Here is a 22,409-nt window from a genome sequence, read left to right as displayed (position 1 = left end):
GGCCTGGGGGCGCTGGAGGGGGGACCAGTCCTGTGGCTGCCAGGGCACCCTCGCCAGTGGCGGTGACCTTGGAAACCTGTGGTGGAGGTGCCTCCCACCGCATGGCCCTGTGGCCACCTCCGTCCCCTCGCTTCCCTCAGGGTGACCCCACTAGGAGACTGCCAAGAACTGGCTGCAGCCTGCCTGGCCTGGCTCAGCCCTGCTGCTTCTGTGAGCTCGGGCCTCGGTTTCCCCATCTGTAGAGTGGATGAAGTCCCACCCCCGCACCAAGGATTCTGGGAAGGTCACGAGACCTGTGGGAAAAGGCTTCGCTGTCCAGGAGGTGCAGAGCAGGAGTCCGTGCCCGGCAGGCTCCACACAGACCACCCGCTCGGCAGACACGCCACGCAGAGCCTCAGTGTCCAAACCCACAAAATGGCCCGGATTTGCTCAGGGAGCCCTGGGCCAGGGCTGCCCCCAGGAGGTGCCCCAGGGCGGCCTGCCCTGCATTTACAAGAAACTGGTGCTGGTTTCCCCAGCCACTGTTCCCAGCCCCATAATCTAATCGCGTTTCCAAGGTTACGATCAATAACCCCGCAGCATCGCCAAAATGAGGTTCTTAAAGGGGCAGTAGCCTGCCCAGTCTCCTGCAGGCTCCCAGGGCCCAGGACAGACATCCAGCTGCTGGTCTTCCACCTGCTAGCTGGGTACCTCTGGGCCACAGGCTGACCTCTCTGCGTTGTGGGTGCCCCTCATGGAAAATGCAGGGTGTGCCTCCCCCATTGCCCAGACGGAGAAACTGAGGCTCTGAGAAGAAATACAGCCTGTCTCTCTATCAGTCTGCTCTGCAGACGGCCTTCCTGTGCTGCTCCCAGCACCCGCATCGTCCCCTTGTAGACTGCCTCCCTACGCCACCCGGGCTACCTGTCCCAGGATCTATACAAATGCATTTAGTAATCAATATCCTCCCCAGGTTGGTCATTGACTGGCAGGGCCTCTGGTGGCCCCAGCATGGCCAGGCTGCCCTTCATGGGCACTTGGCCTGTACTTGGAAAAGGAGGAGGCCAGCAACCTCTTTGAGGCCCTGTCTGCATGCTAGGTGCTCTCCTGCTGCCTTGCCTCAGAGGGACCAACCCAAAGCAGAGACCGAGGATGCTCCTCTCCTGGCTATAGCCATTACGGTGCAATCTGCAAAGGTAGAGGCAGAGGACTACAAGGGGGATGCACTGAAGGAGTCAGCCAGAAGCAGGGATGGAGGACTGCTGGAGGACCCTCTGGAGTCATCTAGAAGCAGGGATGGAGGACTCCTAGAGGACCCTCTAGAGTCATCTAGAAGCAGGGATGGAGGACTGCTGGAGGACCCTCTGGAGTCATCTAGAAGCAGGGATGGAGGACTGCTGGAGGACCCTCTAGAGTCATCTAGAAGCAGGGATGGAGGACTCCTAGAGGATTCTCTAGAGTCATCTAGAAGCAGGGATGGAGGACTGCTGGAGGACCCTCTGGAGTCATCTAGAAGCAGGATGGAGGACTCCTAGAGGACCCTCTAGAGTCATCTAGAAGCAGGGATGGAGGACTCCTAGAGGATCCTCTAGAGTCATCTAGAAGCAGGGATGGAGGACTGCTGGAGGACCCTCTGGAGTCATCTAGAAGCAGGGATGGAGGACTGCTGGAGGACCCTCTAGAGTCATCTAGAAGCAGGGATGGAGGACTCCTAGAGGATTCTCTGGAGTCATCTAGAAGCAGGGATGGAGGACTGCTGGAGGACCCTCTGGAGTATTCTAGAAGCAGGGATGGAGGACTGCTGGAGGACCCTCTGGAGTCATCTAGAAGCAGGGATGGAGGACTGCTGGAGGACCCTCTAGAGTCATCTAGAAGCAGGGATGGAGGACTCCTAGAGGATTCTCTGGAGTCATCTAGAAGCAGGGATGGAGGACTGCTGGAGGACCCTCTGGAGTATTCTAGAAGCAGGGATGGAGGACTCCTAGAGGACCCTCTAGAGTCATCTAGAAGCAGGGATGGAGGACTCCTAGAGGACCCTCTAGAGTCATCTAGAAGCAGGGATGGAGGACTGCTGGAGGACCCTCTGGAGTCATCTAGAAGCAGGGATGGAGGATTCCTGGAGGACCCTCTAGAGTCATCTAGAAGCAGGGATGGAGGACTGCTGGAGGACCCTCTGGAGTCATCTAGAAGCAGTAGAAGCAGGAATGGAGGACTCCTAGAGGATTCTCTGGAGTCATCTAGAAGCAGGGATGGAGGACTGCTGGAGGACTCTCTGGAGTCATCTAGAAGCAGGGATGGAGGACTGCTGTAGGACTCTCTGGAGTCATCTAGAAGCAGTAGAAGCAGGGATGGAGGACTGCTGGAGGACTCTCTGGAGTCATCTAGAAGCAGGGATGGAGGACTGCTGGAGGACCCTCTGGAGTCATCTAGAAGCAGGGGTGGAGGACTGCTGGAGGACTCTCTGGAGTCATCTAGAAGCAGGGATGGAGGACTGCTGGAGGACTCTCTGGAGTCATCTAGAAGCAGTAGAAGCAGGGATGGAGGACTTCTGGGGACACAATGGAGTCATCTAGAAGCAGGGATGGAGGACCTTTGCAGCTGACGTCCAGTGCCAGCTCCTCCCTGGGTCAGGCGAATGGTCTGCCGCCCTTGCTCTCCCCTCTATGTGGGGACGAGGGCAGACCCTCCTCCCCAGCCAGCTGGGTCCTTGTCCACACATGGAGTGGCCCTGCCTGGTCTTAAAGTCTCAAGGTCAGAAAGATTATGGCCCAGTGAATGGTCACTCTGTCACGCAAGCCCCAGTCCTGCCACCCTGGGCTCACCTGGCCTCTGACCCTCTGAACCACTCAGGGATGCTCGCCCTCTGGTGGAAGTTCCTCCCAGAAACCCAGGCCTGACCCCACTTCCTCCTCACCTTCCGGGTCCAGGGTCAGGGCTGCAGGGGTGAGAGGAGATCGATGGAGAGGCTGACCCCATGGCCACTGTTGCCAAGGAGATGGTCCACGGGGGCTGGGGAAGGCCAGGACCAAAGGAGGAGGGGGAGAGGGAGGAAGATCTGACAGCAAGTCCCAGTCCTCACTTCGGAAGCCATGCTGACTCCACCAGGCTGGGGCCTGGGAACCAGCATCCACGCACCCCCGAGGTCCCACCTGGAGCCGCCATGACAGGTGTCTGCCTGTAGACTTGGCTGCAAGTCCAGGGGCAGCAGCCACCGGCAGCCGTCCAGGAGGCTGGGACTGGAGCTGGGCTGGGAGCTGGCACTCTCTGCATAGCAGCTTGTGGCCCATTGGCCCCAGCGGACCGGGAAGGTCCTGGAAGGGGAGCCAACGGCTCAGGGTCCTGCAGGGTGGGGGGAAGTTCCCAGGCGGAGAGAAGGGGTCTGGAGGAGGGAGGCAGCCCCTCATCTGGCTCTGAGTGGAGAGGAGGGGTGGGTGTTAGAGCGTCCCCCTGACAGGCTCTGCCATGGCAGGGACTGGCCCTCTGGCTGGGTCGTCAGGGTCTGGCGAGGGTGTCCTCAACTTACAGGAGCTGCTGGGCACACACCAGTCAGGCATCCCCGCTGTTCCTGAGGGAGCAGACCTTGGGAAGCAGTGAACCCCAACACAGCCCTGCCTTTGAAGAGCACCAAGCATCTGAGACCGAGCTGGGAGCTGCGCTCGTGGGCAGGACGGGGGCGGGCTTGGGGCCGGGGGTGAGGCAGGAGCATGTCTCCGAGGGCCATGCTGCGGCTGAGTGAGCCCATGTGGACACACACATCTGTGGAGTGTTCCCGGGCGTGCACTGGGGCCTGGCAGGGTGGGCACATGCAGGCACGCCTTGCCCCTGGAGCCTAAGTCAGCATGCCAGCACGTGGCACCAGGATGTCCAGGACACAGGCACACACCAGACCCCAGGTCACACACGGAAACACGTGCGGGCAACGTGCCAACACCCTGTGCACTCGCAAACACGCACACACTCCTCAATGAGCCTGGACATGCAAATGTGTGTGAATGTGTGCAAATGTGGCTGATTTGCATGGACACCCGGAGCACGAAAAGGAGCAGCACAGTACAAGGGGCTGCACGCTTGAGCGCACCCGCACATGCACGTGGGCACAGACGCCTGAGTGCTCACGCCTGCTGGAATGCTCAGGAGCATGGTGGACTTGCTGGTGGACAGCACATGTGCGTGCCGAATGGGCGTGAGCATCGTGTGCAAAGAGCCACAGCACGTGTGCGCGCACCTAAGCGCCTGCCAGGTGACAGGTGCGAGCGGCCGGACATGCAAGCGTGTCCCACAGGCGCGTGTACACCGCAGGCCCGCCGCTGGCGCTTCAGGTTTTTGGGCGCCGCGCGCCCCCTGTTGGACACTGGCTCCACTGCAGACGCATCCCTGCAACCGTGGCGCCGCGGCGCAGGGTCCTCTTGCAACCGAAGATTAGTGTGGCATCACCCAGTGGGTGAGAGTGGACAGGTCTGGGTCAAGACCAGGACCCGAGAGGTCACGGGAGGGCATCCCGGGTAGGACCTCGGTTTTCTTTCTCAAACTCCATCCCGTCTCCCACTGGCAGCCAGTTTGCATCCCCCGCACCAGGGGTGAGGCCCAGGCTTTCCTGAGCCCCGCTTCCCTACGCCCCAGGAAAGCAGCGGACACCGCCAGGAGCCAGCGGGTGGTGGCCTGGGCTCCAGTGCACCCCTCCAGCGGAGCCCCAGCATGCCCCACCCCTATCCTGGTGCATTAGGAGGGCAGAGATCTAGGGAGCCAGTGTGACCCTAAGAAGCCGACCTCTGTGCTCTGCCTCATTTTTTCAGGCACCATGAGTGGCCCATGAACTGATTCAAGTCCCACTGGAGCAAGATAGAGTGAACAAACACAGCAGCCCCGCAAGGTCTGGGAGGGCCTCCTGGAGCCTGGAGCAACCAGGAGTAAGGCCAGGTCTGCAAGCATGTGCAAAGGTCCAGGGGCAACCCCTTGGAGGCAGGCATTGAAAGGCCCCCTATGAGGCCCAAATAGTTTGGAGGCCGGGCTGCTGAGGGCCCAGTTTTTATCCCCATGGCAGGAGGCGGGGAGGATGACTGAGTTGGGGGTCTATGTGTGGGATAAAATCCAAGAGTTTTAACACAGAACAATGTGGAACTCTCAGGACAGAGCCCCCTGGGAGAAGATCCCAGAATTCCACTTCCCCTGGCTGATGCCAAGGTGGAGGCCCCAAATTCCAGGGTGTCAGGGACACCATGACCCCCGGGACCCCTAGGGTCACTGTGACTGCCAGGGCAGGGTGGCTCCAGGGACAAGACCCTGTACCCCCGGCTGATTCCCCAGGCCAGGTGAAGAAGGCCTGCTCCCCCTCCTCCTCTCCCCCACCCTCTGTAGTTTCTGAGCTTCTGCGCCTTTAAAACAAGGCAGCAAAATTAGCAGCTCTGCTACCATTAATATGCAAAAATGCAAATCAGGAGGTGATTAATCTGCAGCTCCCAGGATGTTGCTAGGAAGGACTCCACTGTCAGAGTTGGGGCGGGATGAAGATCCAGTGCTCTCCGAGGTCCCACTGTCACCCTCCGTCTCCAGGGCTGGGCAGCGGGCCCTCAGGGGACATGGGCCCTGGCAGCCTCACCGAGACCTGGGCGGGGTGGGTGGAACCAGGAACCCGCAAACTTGCCAGGGCCTTTCACTGTCCACACCTCCAACCAGGATCGTTCCTGGCCTCCCTGTCCCTCTCTGGCCACTGTCCTGATGGGTGGCAGGCAGCTTTGGATGTCACGAGGTGACCTTTTCACGACTGCTCCTTCTCCAATGGCCAGGAGTTCCAGGAGACAAAAACCTCTTCCCCTGGAGCACCCCCACCATGTTCTGGGACAGTCCGGCCCCCAAACCCTGAGTAGGTGGGAAACTGAGGCTCACAAGGAGGCTCCTGGAAGTACCTCCCACCCACTCCCTGGGAGGCAGAGGCACAGTGGGGTCCTGAGGCAGGGACTGCACTGCTGGTGGGCAGAGCAGACCGCGTGGGAGGGGGAGAGGGAGGGAGACGGACAGACGTAGAGAGAGGCCAAGAGATGGAAAGAGACTGAGGAGACAGGAGAGAGGTGAGAGACAGGGGGAGGGCAGCGCCCAGCCCCTCCCCTCGGAGGCTCCCATCTGGCCCCCTGCCAGCCGCCAGCTGCCACCTCCCCTGGCTCCTTCCCTCCTGGGGATGGTGGGGTGGGGGTGGGGAGCCCCAGCTGCCACTGCCACACAGGCTGGCCCTTTGGCCGCCCACCAGCTGCCCGGGGACCCTGTGGTGCTCTGGGTCCAGGAAATACCTTTGCTAGTCCTTCCGTGGGTCCTTCCGTGCGACCTCAGCCTCTCCTCTGGACCTCAGTTTCCTGGCCTGTGAAGTGAGGACCCTCACCCTCTGCCCACTGAGGGCCAGGCTGGACATGAACCCGTGGAGCCAGCAGGCAGAAAGGTGGCTCTGGGCGTGGCTAGGCACAGGGTGCCACAAACCGGCACGTGAGGGACAGGGCTTGCCGGTGCCGAGGGGCGAGGAGCCCCAAGGACAGAGGGACAGGGCTGCAGGAGAGCAGGCCACGAGAACAGCCTTGCAGGGCCTGGACAATGCCCACCTGCCTCTCCCGGGATCCTTCCTCTCCCCACGGCCGGCCCTGACCCCGCTCTGGCCGGGCGTTTCTGCCTCCGACTGTCTCCCTGAGTGGGTCACCCACAGGGCCCAGGTCACTGGCAGACCACACACACATACCAGATTTTGCTGCCTGGGTGTGACTGGCTTGCTCCCCGCTCCCCACACTCACCCCAGGGCTGCCTGTGCCAGGCAGGCACCCACACAGAGCCACATGCCAGCCCTTTTTACTTAATGTTGAGACAGGGTCTCGCCAAGTCGCCCAAGCCGGCCCTGGCTGGTGGCCCGCCTGCCTCCGCCCTGGTCTGGGGACTGGGGTGCAAGCCGCTTGCTGTTCTCTGTGCACGTTCTGCAGGTACAGGCACGGGGCAGCCTGGACAGGTGCCCTGCCCCACCTTGGGTCTGGCTGGGGCTGGGAAGGCCCCGCCCGCCCAGACGGCGGACTCCAAGAAGGCAGGCCTGGGCAGCCGGAGCCAGGGACCCGGGGCTCTGAGGCCAGCCTCTTCACCAGCTTCCTGCTTGCAGGAAGGGACCAAGAGGCAGAGGGAGACTCCCTGGGCCCCATGACCAGCTCCTTTGGACAGCACTAGGGGCCGTCCCTGCCTTTAAGAAGGGGCAGCCCCTCCTCGCTCCCCCAGCACCTGCCAGGGGCCAGAGGCCAAGCTTCAGGGCTCCATGCCTCAGTGGCCAGGAGGCCCCTCCTCCCTGGGTTCCCCTCCTCCCTGGGTCCCCCCTCCTCCCTGGGTCTCTCCACTCCCTGGGTCCCCCTCCCCCCTGGGTCCCCTCCTCCCTGGGTCCCCCTCCCCCCTGGGTCCCCTCCTCCCTGGGTCCCCCCTCCTCCCTGGGTTCCCCTCCCCCCTGGGTCCCCCTCCTCCCTGGGTCTCTCCACTCCCTGGGTCCCCCTCCCCCCTGGGTCCCCTCCTCCCTGGGTCCCCCTCCCTCCTGGGTCCCCTCCTCCCTGGGTCCCCCTCCCCCCTGGGTCCCCTCCTCCCTGGGCCCCCTCCTCCCTGGGTCTCTCCACTCCCTGGGTCCCCCTCCCCCCTGGGTCCCCTCCTCCCTGGGTCCCCCTCCCCCCTGGGTCACCCTCCTCCCTGGGTCCCCCTCCCCCCTGGGTCTCTCCACTCCCTGGGTCCCCCTCCCCCCTGGGTCACCCTCCTCCCTGGGCCACGTCACTTTTGCTGTTCTGGCTTCTTCCTCTATATGTAAGAAAAGAATCAGAAAGGGTAGAGTAGAAATGGAAATGCTGGCGGCCCTGATCTGACCACTGTGCACTGGTATGGGTCTCAGATGACCACACGGTACCCCATAAACGTGTGCGATTACATGCTGATTAAAAAAAATACAAAGCAAGGCGAAAAAGAAAGAGGAAAGGAGAAGAAATGACGGCCACACGCAGTGGCCACGCCAGTCATCCCAGCGACTCCACAGGCGGAGGCAGGTGGAGCACAGGGCCCAGGCTGGCCTGAGCAACTCGGGGAGATCCTGTCGCATAATAAAACATAACGAGGGCTGGGTGTGGGACTCTGGTTAAGTGCCCCCGCGTTCAACCCCCAGTGCCATAAAAAGAGGACAAGAAACAACAGTTCGTGACTGCGATCACGTTGGCGTGACGTCTGGAAGCGACGGGCTTCACACATGCTGGGTGGGCACTAACCACTGGGCGGCCCAACCCTCCTGGATTTAAAGGAAGTTAAAACCACCCTCCTAAGCCCCTGCTCGTCCCCTGCAGGTGGGAACCAGGAAGTGACCCCAGGGGCTCCTCCTGGTCCTCAGTGCTTACTCAGGATGGGCCTGGTGGGGCCTCCCCGAAGCCAGGGAAGCGTGCCAACCAGAGAATCCGACTTTACTTTTACGTTTCTTTATCTGTTCACTCACTGGGGACGGATCGCCCCGCCTCGCCCGTGCGTGCTGGGCCACTGCTCTCCCGGCCAGCTGCGCCCCCAGCCCCAAACGTGAATTCAGAGCACACTGAAACACGGGAGGCGGTAAAGTCTGACGGAGGGTCTCAGCGAATCCCGCTTCTCAGGTAAAAATATCACGTAGGAATCGAAAGTCGCCCGTGGCCGCCGAGCCCTGGGCCACTTCCGTCGGCACTGTCAGTGTCTGCTTTTCTCCTTTACAAATCCTTCCCCCAGAATGGTGTCGGCCGCCACCTAGCCCCGTTGTCCTGCAGCTGCACCCGCGGCTCCCAGGGCTCGGCCGCCCGCCTGCCCGCCGGACGCTGCTCCAGGAGCTCGCACACACCTTTTATTTCATTTTATTTTTTTGTCTTTACTTTTTTTTTTGCAGGACCGGGGATAGAACTTGGGGTCTCGCTCATGCTCCACAAGCACTCTACCACCGAGCTGAGCCCCCAGCCCTTTTTATTTTACTCTGAGACAGAGTCCAGCTAAGTGGCTCAGGCTGGCCTAGAAATTTCGACCCTTTGGCCTCAGCCTCCCTGAGTCGCTGTGGTGGCAGGTGTGGCCACTGCATCAGCAAGGTGTCATCTGTTTTGTTGTAATGGGCACTCCCCGCTGCCTCCCCCACACTACCTTTGCCAGCCTTGGATAATTTTGACAACTATAAAGACAAAAAGTGCCTTTCTGTTGCACATTCCTTTCACTATGAGTGACTTTAGATTTCTTTTTCTGTTTCTTTTTCTGCTTATCTAGCAGCCATTTCTATTATTTTTTGTAGCAGCAGAGACTCAGTCCAGGGGTACTCTGCCACTGAGCTATCTCCAGACCTTCTTTACCTTTTATTTTGAGACAGGATCTCACTAAGTTGTCTGGGCTGATCTGGAACTTGTGATTCTCCTGCCTCAACCTCCCATGTAGCTGGGATGACAGGTATGTGCCGCCACACCCAGCTTCTATTACTACTTCTTCTTCTTTTTTTTTTTTTTTTCTTTTGCGGTGCTGGGGATCGAACCCAGGGCCTTGTGCTTGCAAGGCAAGCACTCTACCGACTGAGTTATCTCCCCAGCCCCTTCTATTACTTCTTGTATGAATTAATTGTTCATTTCTTTGCCCAGTGCTCTGTTTTTTTTTCTTATTGAATTGCAGGAACTCTTTGTATATGAAGGACACAAATTCTTCATTTGTTACGATGTTGCAAATATTTTCCTCTAGCTATCACATGTCACCTAGCTTCATATGCAAGCTTGTTACAATCCAGTATTGTCTAATGTTTATGTGGTCATATTCAAAGGTTTTTCTTTCATCCTTTTGAGCTTTGTGCCTTTTCCAGCACCAAAGAGTACAGGAAGTGGTGGTGCTCCCCACTCCCTGCCTCTGCAGAGACTCTTGATCCCAGGAGTCTGGGGAACTGGGCTGAGTCCAGGTACTCCCCACCCACCTGGTGCTGGGAGGACAGACCAGGTGGGGCCTCTCTGGGACACCAGGGGAGCTGTTGCTTTGGAAACTCCCAGCCACACAAGGACAAGTAGAGGTCAGGCCTGAGATCCTCAGAGCTGGCCAGTACCCCCAGAGGGGGAAGCAGGCCCACCTCCTCCCTAAGACTCTTGAACACCTACTTTTGCAACTTCTTTCTTTTTCTCCACACCCCCTGGCGTAGCCCCAGGCAAGAGGAATCATGTGTGGCCCATGCAGCCTCTTGGGACCTCAGTTTCCTCCTCTGTGAAGTGGGCCCAACCACGGCCCCTACTCAGTGGGCTGCGGGAGGGTCTGGGGCAGCGTGGAGCACGGAGATTTCCTAGTGGAGCAGGCTCACCCCAGGCACCCCTTTTCTATAAGCCAGTCATCAACACCCACCTGGGGCCTGGCGGGGAGTGGTCCCAGGCACAAAGCTTTGGCCACACGGCCTCATGCCCGTGCCTCAGTTTACCCTGCCTGAGGCCTAGGACAGTCCCGACACAGCAGTCCCAGCCCGGCTCACACAGCCAGCATACGGTGGAGCCGGATCGGAAGCGGCACCCACACTCTCAGTGTGAGCCAGGAAATCCGAGCGTCTATCTACCATGTGCAAGGACAAGTCTCGGAGCCCCTTCCCTCGGGGCCTCTGCTCTGGTACCAGAGACCCCAAACCCCACAGGGCACAATTGAGAGGCGCTGAAGCAGGGACCGGGACCAGGGAGGCTTCTGGGAGGTGGTGGCACTTGAGCTGAGGCCCAGAGGACTAGGAAGGGGTACCCAGGAGCAAGGAGGGGAAGGCTGGTTGCAGGAGGCCAAGGCCGGCCTCTGGCGGAACTCGGGGCAGGGAAGGGCGAGCTGGTGGGCGCCAGTGTCACAGGACCCCCTGCACCGCCCGCCTCCACAGACCCCGCGAGGCCGGGAGGGCCGCGCTTCCGCCTCACAGCCCTGGACTCTTGCAGCCCTGCCTTGATCCAGCCCAACCCCCCAAGGCCTGTGGTTCCTGAGTCCCGCTGCCTCCAGGGAGGCTCCAATCTGTACAACGGGCTTCTCCTTGTCTTCTCGCCCCACCGCCAGGACCCTGGACGCTCCTGCACCCCAGGGAGACCTGTTCCCTACTGGCTCCCTAATGAAACCCACACCCTCAGCATGGGGAGGCCTGAGGACTTCTGAAACCTGGCCATAGCCTGGAGGGCCCACCCTGCTAAGGAGCTGGGCGGTCAGAGGAGCTGAGGCGGGAGCCTGGCCCATCCCCTGGCCAGGGGCCTCTTGAGGCTCAGCCTCTAGGCAGTGGGGTAGCTGCCTCTGTGCCCGGGCAGAGCTCTGGACTCCGGGGGAGAAGGAGGCTCCCCTTCCAGCCCAGAGTGGGTGGGGCAGTCCACCTCTCCCCACCATGTGCCGTCAGCAGGGCCGCCTGGGGTGGGCTCGTGGGAGGGACCTGTGGGCTTCCCTGTTCCTGCCCCCTAGGGGTAATGGGCCAGACGGTGCCCAGTGGGAGCTGAGGCAGGGTGCCCCCTGTTTGCATAGGCCGCCCGGAATGTGGTGTGACAGGACCCAGGGGCCCTGAGTCAAGAGCCAAGGGCACCTGGCCAGGAGAGGGTGGGGCACTGTGCTAGGTGTGATAGCCGCGGTGGCAGGGTGTGGGGACCTCTGGGGACAGCGGGCTGGGCTACATCCAAGACCACGCTGAACCTGGGTGGGGCTCTTCACCTTGAGGGACTCAGGGGGTTGGGGTTTAGTCGGAAGTCAGGGCCAAGTCCAGGATCAGACAAGAGCTGGGCTCAGCTTGGGGCCAGGCCCAGTCAGGGCTGGGGCTCAGCAGGACCCTCCGCCTCACTGGCTCACGCCCCTCCGGCTGCACTGGGCTCCACCCATGCAGCCTGGACAAGGACACTTGCCGGCCCCTCTCCCCGCACCAGCCCCAGCCGCTGCTCCTCAGTCCCCCTGAGCCTCTGCTTTCTCTCCCTTTCCCTCCCCATGGGGCAGCCACGGGGTCTTGGCACAGGACCAAGCAGGCAACCCCGTCCTCTGCCCCACCGAGGCTCCAGAGGTGTCCTGTGAAGACGCCTCTGCTTCCTGCAGTGCCCAGGTCCTGCCCTCGCGCCCCAGCCCCCCGTCAAGCCCTACCTAGGCCCCCGCCTCTGCCCCGCGCCTGCTGCCTGGGGGCGCCCTCTGCTCTCTCCTGACCCACATGCTGTGCCACAGCCCAGGAGTCTGGGCCCGGCCCACCCCAGTGGGGCTGCAGTGCCACGAGATGTGCGCAGACTGCCGGGTCCCTGCAGCCCGGGCTGTCACCTTCAGCCACCTGCCTGGCCTGCCTGGCCCACTGCACCCGGGACAGGTCTGTATGGAGGGCGCAGGGCCGAGGGCAGCGGTCAGATTCCCATGGCACCCTCCCTCCTCGCTGCACCGTGGCTGGGAGTGCCAGGGAACAGGAGCGGTTGCTGAAGTGGGGACCAGGCCTGGGTATCTCGTGCCCCCCGCCTTCAGCTCCCATCTGTTTTTGTGTTTTTGAGGGGATGCTGGGAAGGGAGCCAGGGGCCTCACACACCCTAGACAGGTGCTCCACCACTGACCTACACCTGTCCACCTTATGCCAAAGGTGACCCGTCTCCTCCCTCCGCTGGCCCACCACCCTGTGTCCCAGGAGGCTCCCATCCAGACCCAACCAAAGGGTCTGCTCCCATAAGCCAGCGGGGAGAATGAGTCCCAGCCTGGTGACCAAAGCCCAGGCCGGGCGGGGCAATCTCGGTGGGCCTGGACTTGGTCTTGGGATTGGCCCCTCCACAGGACTCTGAGTGGAGCAAGAAGCCCCCCACCTTGGGGTGGGCCCAGCCCTGCGAGCCCTGGCTCCTGAGTGACCAAGTGGGGTTGCTGTGAGCCGGTGCTGGTGGCCCTCCTCCCGGGTGGTGAGGCTCCAGGGGGGCTGGGCTTTCAGCCGCGGGGAGCTCAGAGGGACCTGCTTTGGAGATAAAGGGAAACGCAAGTCACACCCCGACCCCACCCCTGCCAGCACCGGCCTGTATACCTGCCCTCCAGAAGCTTCCACCACCCTGCAGCTGTTGTCTCCCTGCTCTTCCCGGGGAGTTCATCCCTGACTTTCCCCCAGAACCAGCCGAGGTGCCGGGCCTCGGGCCTTGTGCACAGTAGGTGTGGCTGGCATGGTGGGGCCAGGGGCAGGTGGAGAGGCTTTCCTGAGGGAGCCGAGGACAAAGGCCGCAGTCAGGCGGGTGGGGCAAGTGGGCTGTGGGCTGCCCCCAGGGGCCCTGTCCCAGTGCCAGGACCCTGCAGGATGCACCCTGGCCTAGGGCTGGGCAGAGGTGGCAACCAAGTGAGGCCCCCCACCGGCTGTTCCGCCCTGTGACTCAGCCCCAAGACGGCCTCCTGGGAGAGACAATGGTGGCTTGTGGGTTCTGGGACAGCCTCCTAGCAGGTGTGAGCCCCAGGCTGCTAGGGCCCAGCCGGCCCAGTGGGCGCTCTCTGAGCCTGTCTCCTCGTCTGTGTAGTGAAATGGTCACCTGGACAGGAGGACGTGGTAGCCAACACAAGGGAGAGTTGCACTTGGGATGACCGGGGGAGGGGTCGCTGATCACTCTCCTTGCCTTAGACAGGGACTGGACAGTCACTGGTGTCCCAATACCCAGCACGGGTGGGTCTGGCACACTGCACTCAGGGATGGGATGGTTTCTCCCTGGCCCTGGATGAAAACGAAGGGCTGCTCTAGGAACACTGGCCCCAACTCTGTGGTTCTTCCCTAAGCATGGGTGGGGTGATGGGTTAACCCCCAATGAGAGGCTGGGGGTCCCCAGAGGTCTCAGTTCCAGCCTTCAAGAAACCCCCAAGCTGGGGCTAGAGAGTGCCAGGACTGGCCAGATGCCATCAGACCCATGGTGTACGGGTCGGCCACAGGACAGGCCGGGGGCTGAGGGGCAGGGCGGGTTGGATCTGCTGGGTGCAGCTTCCCTCCAGAGTCAGTCCTCCAGGGCTGCAGGCAAGAGCTGTCGGCATCTTCCGTGTGCATGTCTGCAGCCTCCCTTCCAGATACGGAAACTGAGTCCCAGAAGGTATCAAGAACTTGACTGAGGTCTCAGTGCAGGGGAATGCCTAGGACTGCACCCCCAGACCCATCCTCCTCTCCGCAGATCATGTATGTGCGGCTCTGGACTGGAAGGGGTCAGATTGAGGGTGAGCCCAGCTGGCACAGCTTTATTAGACACCCCTGTGCCTCAGCCTCCGCCACCACCCACTTTTCGTTTTTTCTTTCAGCTGCTCCCTGCAGCACTCAACTGTGAACTGGGGGCTACAGACCATGTAGGAAGAGGGTTCCGGGTGCTTTATAAAGCCAAGTGAAGGGAGTGTGATTTCTCTCTGGGGTCCCAGGAGTCTTAGAAGATTGAGTTCCCATTCATTATCGTTGTTGTGATTCTGCAGGACCCATGGTCCTCAAAGGCTGAAGAGCCGGTTGGCATGAGTGGAACATTTGACCAAACGAACTGAGCTGAGGATAACAAAGCCCCATGCAGACTTGGTTCTGTCCAAACTCAAGTACAAAATCCATTTTACAAATGAAGAAATGGGGACACAGGTAGGCGAAAGCACAGCACGGGTTTCACTTGGAGCTCTCTGATCCGGAAACAAAGCAAGGCTTGATTTCTCTGCCAGTAAAATGGACACGTTACCTCCTAGCCTTGCATGCCCGCTCGCATCATACAGCACACGGGTCCACTCCTAGAAACTCAGATACAACCAAGCTGACGCGTGCATGCGGGCGGCCACATCAACCTTAAAATAAAACCTCAATATCCACCCCCACCGCTTCTCGCTGCCCTCTCGCTCGGAAGGTCCCGCCTCTACCGTGGGGCGGGAACGGACTGAAGCGGGTCTACTTCACGAATGGCTGGAAGTCCCGCCAAGCAGGATTTTACGGCCTCTTATTGGTTACTGGAGCTCTAATTTATCTTTCAATCTCACGGGACTTCCGCTTGCGTCACGATTACGCTCACCTCGTGTGCACCTCCGCATAGGAAAATAGTTCCAGGTTGTCCCCTATGCCTTGGCCGACAGATCTCCCCCGGGAGCACTCACTTCCACATACCAGGATCAGCGGAACTTCAGGGTTTTCCTGAGGAAGCTTGGGAGGCCGAGGCGCGGGGTCGAGGCCGCGCGGCCGTGGCGGAGGGATCCGCGGCATGCCATCGGGCGGGGCGCGGGGGGCGGGACCCTGCGGAGGCGGGGCTGGCACGGGGAGGGGCCGACGCGGGCGGCGCGGGGCGGGGGGCGGAACATGTCTCCCGCCGCAGGAAGATGAGGCAGCGGCCGCCGCCGCGGGCGTAGCGGGCCGGAGCGGAGCCCGACCCGACGCGGGCGGCGCGCACCGCGGGCACCGCACGCCGCTGCCCCAGCGCCCCGGCCCGCCTCGCGGGGCGGGCAACCCGGCGGGGGAGGGGCCGCCCACGCGCGCCGCCGCCGCCCACGCGCGACCCTCGGGGGCCCGGCCGCGACGCCCCTTTGTCCGGGGGGGCCGTTCATGCCGTCGCCCCCCGCGCGCCGCGTGTCCGGCCGCGCGGAGCAGGTAAACGCTGGGGGACCCGGGGAGGGGCGCAGGGCCACGGGGCCGCGCTGGGACCCCCGGCGCTTTGTGCGAAGTTGACCGCCGGCTTCGCGGGGGGCGCGAGGTGCTGGGCGCGGGCGCCGTGGGGTGCGCGCCCCTCCGGGCGGCCGGGAGTGGCCGGGCGGCCGGGCGGCATTGTTCTCCAACTTTGCGCGCCGGAGGGGGCGACGGACGTGGAGGGGCCCGCGCCGTCCTCCGCCGCCCGCACTTGGGAAACTTTGCGCAGCCCCGTCCGGCGCGCGGGGGGCGCCAGTGGGGTCGCCCAACTTTGCGGCGGGGCCCCGGGCCCCGCGCGGTGGTCCCAGGGCGCCCCCTCCTCGGGGAGGGGCCCCGGCCGGGACTGGAGTTTGGAGGGGAGCGAGGGAGGGAGGAGAGTCCTTTTGTCTGCGCGGGGAAGGTGCCGCCGCGCGCACGCAGCTCAGGGCGAAGGGCCGGGGCCGGGCGCGAACATCTGCTCCGCGTTAACGCGGGGCGAGGCAGCGGTCGGGGTCGGGAGCACGGCGGTGGCGCGGCGAGCTTCAAAGGGCTCCCGGGCCGCACCGGCTGCCCGGGAAAGGGGGGCTCCCCGGCCTCCTCCCCTCCGCTCGAAAATACGTATCAGGTTGCTTCCTTCCCCCCGACTGGTTTCGGACATCCAGGTCTGTTGCCAGGCCCCCAAAGTCCTGACACCCCAGAAATCTTTCTATTTTAAAGCTCGTTTCAGCCCTCCCCAAGGTGGCCTGAAAATGGGTTTCAGCTACCCCACAAAAAAGTGCGGTTTCGTACAACTCAAAGTCAGTTTCACACGCCCTCCAAAAAGGAAAAAAAAAGCCGCAGGGGAGGGGGTGCGCTGGGGCGCCCGTTTCACACCGTGTCTGAGTTGGCAAACAAAGAGGGGGGTTCCTCCGCTTCTCAAGTCGGGTCTTCTTCGACCTCGGAACCCCTTCCCCTCCCCCGTCTCCGCGGTTTCTCCTTGGCCGCCCCCGCCCGGGGAACCCTGGAAAAAGTTCTTTGGGAGGGAGGTCCTGCACTGCCCTCTTTCCGGGGGTGGGAGGGGACCTGGCAGGTGGATCCCCCATCCCCCATCCCAGGATGGAGTCCCCGGGGACCTTGCGGGGAATCCCAGGTCTTGAGGACCCCTCCCCCCAGGGGTGGGAGGTAAGGGATGTTTTCAGAGTTGCTTAAAAATAATTCCCGGATACATGGTGACAATAAAGCTTCGTCGGATTTTTTTTTTTTTTTTTTTCTTTTTATCTGAATTCGGTTGAGTTTGGGGGGGAGGGGCGGGCAGAGCGGAGGTTAAGGGTGGCGGGAAGTTTTGGGTCCCTGTGTCAGGCCTCCTGGTCTCTCTTCTCCCAATTAAACCGAGAAGCGGAGGCGGGCTTCGTGGCTTTGTGACTTGTGGATTTGTTTCGCTTTGTGTTTAGGGGTGACCAAGCCTTCAGCATGCTATGACAGGTGCTGGGGAGGGGTCCACCAAATTTCTTTTGGGGCGGGTCCTGGGCCGCCCCTCCCCCCAGGGGCGGAGCTGGCGGGGCAGCTTGGAGGTGGTTGGAAATGAGAGACCCTGGGCTCCTGCATTTAAAGCATGCAACCCGATTCCCTGGTGGTCTCTCAGGGATTGATGAAATTTACATTTATAACCTCCCTAATCTTTCAGTCTCCCTATGGGGCTCTGGGGAGGGGTCTGCAGAGGACCCAAACCCCAGGATCCCAGCTTCCCTGCCCCCATCCCCCAGGGTCAGGAAGGGACTCAGCTTTCTGCCTCCCACCTGTCCACTTGGGCTGTGGTCACTGAAAACCCTTCTCTCCCTTCCCTGTTTGTCCTTGTGTGTCAGTCTGTCCCCACAGCCACTGTGCAGGGCCGTCTCTAGGCTGGAGGGCTTTCCCTGGTTCTTGTGCCTGCCACTGCTGCTGGAGAATGAGCCAGTCGCAGAGGATGGCCCCTGTGGGCACCGACAAGGAGCTCAGTGACCTTCTGGACTTCAGCATGGTGAGCCAGGCCCCTCTCCCACCCACCTCTTCCCCTGGGAGTGGCTGACTTTTAAGGGGAAGACTTGTCTGCCCAATGCACTCTAGAAGTAATGGACCTCTGGCTTGTCTGGGAGTTTACCCCAGTGGGACTGGGCTCAGGTACCCTTGGGGCAGGCCTGCACCCCGTGGCAATGTGTGCAACACCAGGGTTCTGTCCAGCCAGGGAACAGATATCGCCTGCCACCTTACAGATGGAGAAACAGGTCCAGAGACAGGGAGGGACTGCCGAGTCCCCAGCTCCTCCATGGAGGCTGAGGCCCCAGTCTGGCTGGGTGAGCATTCAGAGACCTTGATCCGTAAGGCCAGGGAGCAGGGTTGTGCACTTCCTTGTGGAGCAGGAAATGAGAGGTGGTCCCTGGTGCTGAGGACCCTCAGGGAAGGGGTGGCACTTCAAGCTTGCACAGGGGTCCCTATCCTGCATGTGCTGAGGACACAGCTGGTACATACTCCATGGCCTAGGAGCTCCATGTAAGCAGAGGGCACTGCCAGCCTGAGTTGGTTCAGCTGCAGGGGAGAAGGGGAGAAGTCCAGCCCATAGGGAGGGCAGGGCAGTCCACGAGCTTCCCGAGAGGTCTGCTTGATTCTTGAGTGCCCATTCTCCAGCTGTGCAGGTGGAGACTCAGTGTGCTGGCGCCCAGAGGTTTCTTAGCTCAGGTCCAGTGAGGCTAGAGCCCAGAGTCCCCTTGGGTGGTGATGGAAAGGCCCAGGGCCCTCATTTTGGGTGTCAAGGGGGCGGTCAGCATTTCCCCCCAAAAAATCTGAGAACCATGCTTTGTTCTCCTAACTTGCATGTGGACAGTTCCTTAGATTCCAGCCTTCATCCCCCATGAGCACTGTTTTGGTCTGAAACAGTGTGGGCAGGGTGACTTCAGTCTGAACCAATCCCTCCCCTACACGAGGCCAGGCCATTGAGGTTGGTCAGGACCAGGTCTCCAAACTGATGTGGCACCAGCCACCTTGGAGACAACCGCCAGCCTGGGCGACTGGCTCCGGAAGGGCCATGCCAGTATTTTTAAGCACCATCTTATTTTTACCTCCCCGGCCGAGTAACCAGAGGTTCAGTTTGCTTGTTTTTGTGTTAAACTGACAGGTCACAGACTATTGGGCTGGAACAGACAGTGTAGTGGGGTGCCAGACTGCAGCCCTGCAGGACGGGCTGTTCCTCTCCCCTGAACCACAGGACCGCGGGTCTCCCCAGCCCAGGTCAAAACGAGCAGCCCTTCGCACAGATGAGGAAACAGCCTAAGGGGTCGGGGACTGACCCCTCCGAGTACCCCACCTGGACCTTCACCAGAGGTGGCTTTTGACACTCTTGGTGTTACCGGGAGGGCCTGTATGGCAGGTCGGGGGCAGAGGCAGTGCCCTGTTACTGCCCAGGTCCCTTCATAGCTGTCCTTGTGCCACGTGTCCCAGGGATGTGAGGTGAGCTTGTTTCTTTCAACAAGGACTTTCAGGCTGAGACGAGCAGACCTTGAGGGGAGTCCTCCTTGAGCTGGGTTCCCATGAGAGGAACAGACCTTGAGGGGAGTCCTCCTTGAGCTAGGATCCCATGAGAGGAACAGACCTTGAGGGGAGTCCTCCTTGAGCTGGGTTCCCATGAGAGGAACAGACCTTGAGGGGAGTCCTCCTTGAGCTGGGTTCCCATGAGAGGAACAGACCTTGAGGGGAGTCCTCCTTGAGCTGGGTTCCCATGAGAGGAACAGACCTTGAGGGGAGTCCTCCTTGAGCTGGGTTCCCATGAGAGGAACAGACCTTGAGGGGAGTCCTCCTTGAGCTGGGTTCCCATGAGAGGAACAGACCTTGAGGGGAGTCCTCCTTGAGCTGGGTTCCCATGAGAGGAACAGACCTTGAGGGGAGTCCTCCTTGAGCTGGGTTCCCATGAGAGGAACAGACCTTGAGGGGAGTCCTCCTTGAGCTGGGTTCCCATGAGAGGAACAGACCTTGAGGGGAGTCCTCCTTGAGCTGGGTTCTCATGAGAGGAACAGACCTTGAGGGGAGTCCTCCTTGAGCTGGGTTCCCATGAGAGGAACAGACCTTGAGGGGAGTCCTCCTTGAGCTGGGTTCCCATGAGAGGAACAGACCTTGAGGGGAGTCCTCCTTGAGCTGGGTTCTCATGAGAGGAACAGACCTTGAGGGGAGTCCTCCTTGAGCTGGGTTCCCATGAGAGGAACAGACCTTGAGGGGAGTCCTCCTTGAGCTGGGTTCTCATGAGAGGAACAGACCTTGAGGGGAGTCCTCCTTGAGCTAGGTTCCCATGAGATGGGAAAGGCAGTGGCAGAATAAATAGGAAGAGGAAAGCGGCACCCTCAGGGTCCCCTGGATCTGAACCTGGACTTAAACTTCCGTGGTCAGAAGGGCGAGCGAGAGGCATTAAGGACCTGGGAGCCTTGGACTCATGCTCAGTGCCGCCCCCCGTGTGGGTCCAGGATGGTCCGGAAACCGGGGGTGCTTCCAGGGTGAACAGTGGGGGACTGTCCCCACTGCCAGTAAGCAGCATCCCCAGTGGTATAGGCAGTGCCCTCTGCAGGGCACGGAGCCTGCCTGTGGTGCACACATCCCCTTGGGCCAAGCCCTGAGCCCTCCTCACAGCAGGCAGCTGGCTGCAGGGTGCGGGGTGGCTCTGGGTTCATCATGAGGCCTGTGGAACCCAGGAGACCTGGCCCGGTGACCCCCAGTTCTGCATCTGTAGGCCCCTGCATCCTGGGAGATGAAACAGGCGGAATCAAGCCTGCTTCCCCAGGGGCCTGGGCGGGACCTGCCTGAAGCAGGCCTCAGGCACCCCGATGGGAGAGCAGGGCCCTGGGGAGGCTGGGCCAGTTTCCACTGGTGTATGAGCACTCCTCCGCAGAGGAGGGGAGAACCCCTTTGAGGACCCCTGCAGCCTGGACACCCCTCCCCGGGAGCCTGGACAAAGGCAGCGTGGGCTAAGCTCTCCTGTAGAGTGAGGTAGTGAGGACTGAACCCAGCTTCCTGGGACCCTGAACCCTGGCAGGGGTGCTGTGCAGGCACCTCCTGGCTGGCCAGGGAGGGTTTGGGGATTGGGGTTGGCATTTCCCAGAAGTCCCCTTGGGGCAGGGCAGTTAAATTTTTCTGTGGCAAAGGTGATTGTTGATGTTCAGTCTTCCTGGTTGAAGCTGCTAAGTCATCTAGTTCTTAGGGACTGAGCATCCTGAGTACTTGCAGAGGGTGACCATCCCACACTCTCGGTGTCTGGAGGATCCATCATGGCGTTGTCACTGTGAGCCTCAGTCTCCCCTCTAACAGGCCCACCCCTTCCCCTGAGAGGGTGACATGGGAGTACAGACCCCACATGGGGGATGCTTCACCTGTTTGCCTCCTTGGTATGGTCCCTGAATGTGTGTCTGGCCTGTCGGGGGGCCTCAGCCCACGGCGCTGCTGCTTGGAGGACCTCTGGGTTCCAGCTGGAAGTGGGTTCTTACTCCTCTACCTGTCGGATGTGAACACCTGTCTCACTTTTTTAAGCAGGGATAGAAAGAAAACTTTGTATCGCTCAGAACTGATATGTTGTATCCACTGCTTAAGCAGGTCTCGGGGCTGAGGAGGGGCCGCTGAACCCAGGACCTGCTTGGTGCCGGCAAAGTGCTCCACGGAGCCTCACTGCGGCTCAGCTGTGGGTCCCAGTGTCCTGGATGCCCTTGCTGGGGTTGGGTGGGGCCTAGCAGCTGGCCTGTTCTTGCCCTGGGCAGTAGGTTTCCGGGTTGACCCTAGCCTTGGGGACTACGGGCTTCAGAGCCCATGGGTCTTAGAAGGGTGAGACATGCCTGAGCAGAACTTGGTCCCACTGTGCCTGAGCTGTCTTTGCAAGTCCCTGGGAGGAAACCAGAACTGTGGGTGGGATTTGCTGGCCACCCTGACTCACTGCTCTCTTTCTCTCTCTCTGTCCTTGCAGATGTTCCCACTGCCTGTGGCCAATGGGAAGGGCCGGCCTGCCTCCCTGACAGGAGCCCAGTTCACAAGTTCAGGTAGGACCCAGGTTTCCTCTGTGGCACGTGTACCTGGAGAACTGAATCGGGGAGAGTCTGCTGTGGGCAGCAGGTCTCCCAGGGGGCACTGGGCTGGGCCCACACTTGCGGGCACGGGACTGTGAACTCAGGAGCACCCTGAGAATCGCTGCCCTCACTCTAACCATCTGACCAGGGCCTGGTCGGAGGCCAGTGGTCCACCCGATGGACAGCCTAGCATCCCCTCGTCCCATCCAGGGTGGAATGGAATGGGTTTTACTCTTAGGACCAGGGCTGGGTTCACACAGGGTGGTCAAGGCTGTGTCATGCATTCCATCCTCAAATCCCACCACCTCCTGAGCTTGCCAGCCAGAGCCACCCTGGGAATCCACCTGTCTTCGTTCAGGGAGGTGCTTCTCACACTGTCCAGCCCGAGGGTCTGGCGCCTCCTGAGCACTTGAGCATTCACCTCTAAGAACCCCAGGCAGGCCTGTGCGCCTGATCACCCTGACAAGCTCTTTGCATGCAGTGGGCGAGGTGGACAGGAGAGGGGGCATGACCAGGTTGGGCTGGGGAGATGTGTACTGGTATCAGTCACAGCTCTGCCACTCGGAGCCTGTTTGCTCTCTGACGGACCCAGGCCCTCCCAGGGTGGGTGGGAGCACAGGCCCCCTGCCTTGTTCTCCTCCAATGTCCAGGGAGATGGGCAGGAGCTAAGGGGCAGTCAGGAACCCCTTGGTGTGAGCAGAGGGGTGCTTCCGCCTGAGGCCACGTGTGGGCCCTGAGGCAGGACCTGTGGCAGAGGGGAGCCAGCAGGGCCAGGGCAGTTGTGTAGGTCTTACCTGTGAGGGTGGTGGGCAGGGGTGCCGAGTGCTACGGGCAGGTGTGGGAGG

General features: G+C 61.2%; 1 protein-coding gene across 6 annotated transcripts in view; it reads left to right on the top strand.

Annotated features, from left to right (window-relative positions):
• The first annotated feature begins 15,189 nt into the window (after nt 1-15,189).
• Tcf3 (transcription factor 3) overlaps nt 15,190-22,409 on the top strand; it is a 32,070-nt gene continuing 24,850 nt past the window's right edge. For all 6 annotated transcript variants that reach the window (XM_047531822.1, XM_047531821.1, XM_047531820.1 and 3 more), the window contains exons 1-3: nt 15,190-15,502; nt 17,359-17,513; nt 21,465-21,537. In XM_047531822.1, the coding sequence (XP_047387778.1) occupies nt 17,442-17,513; nt 21,465-21,537 (145 nt within the window). In that variant the 5' untranslated portion in view covers nt 15,190-15,502; nt 17,359-17,441. The remainder of the gene's footprint in view (nt 15,503-17,358; nt 17,514-21,464; nt 21,538-22,409) is intronic.

Source organism: Sciurus carolinensis, chromosome 17 (genome assembly GCF_902686445.1).
Source record: "Sciurus carolinensis chromosome 17, mSciCar1.2, whole genome shotgun sequence".
Taxonomy (NCBI): domain Eukaryota; kingdom Metazoa; phylum Chordata; class Mammalia; order Rodentia; family Sciuridae; genus Sciurus; species Sciurus carolinensis.
The sequence above is the reverse complement of the archived record's forward strand: the minus strand, read 5'-3'. Positions and strand labels throughout refer to the sequence as shown.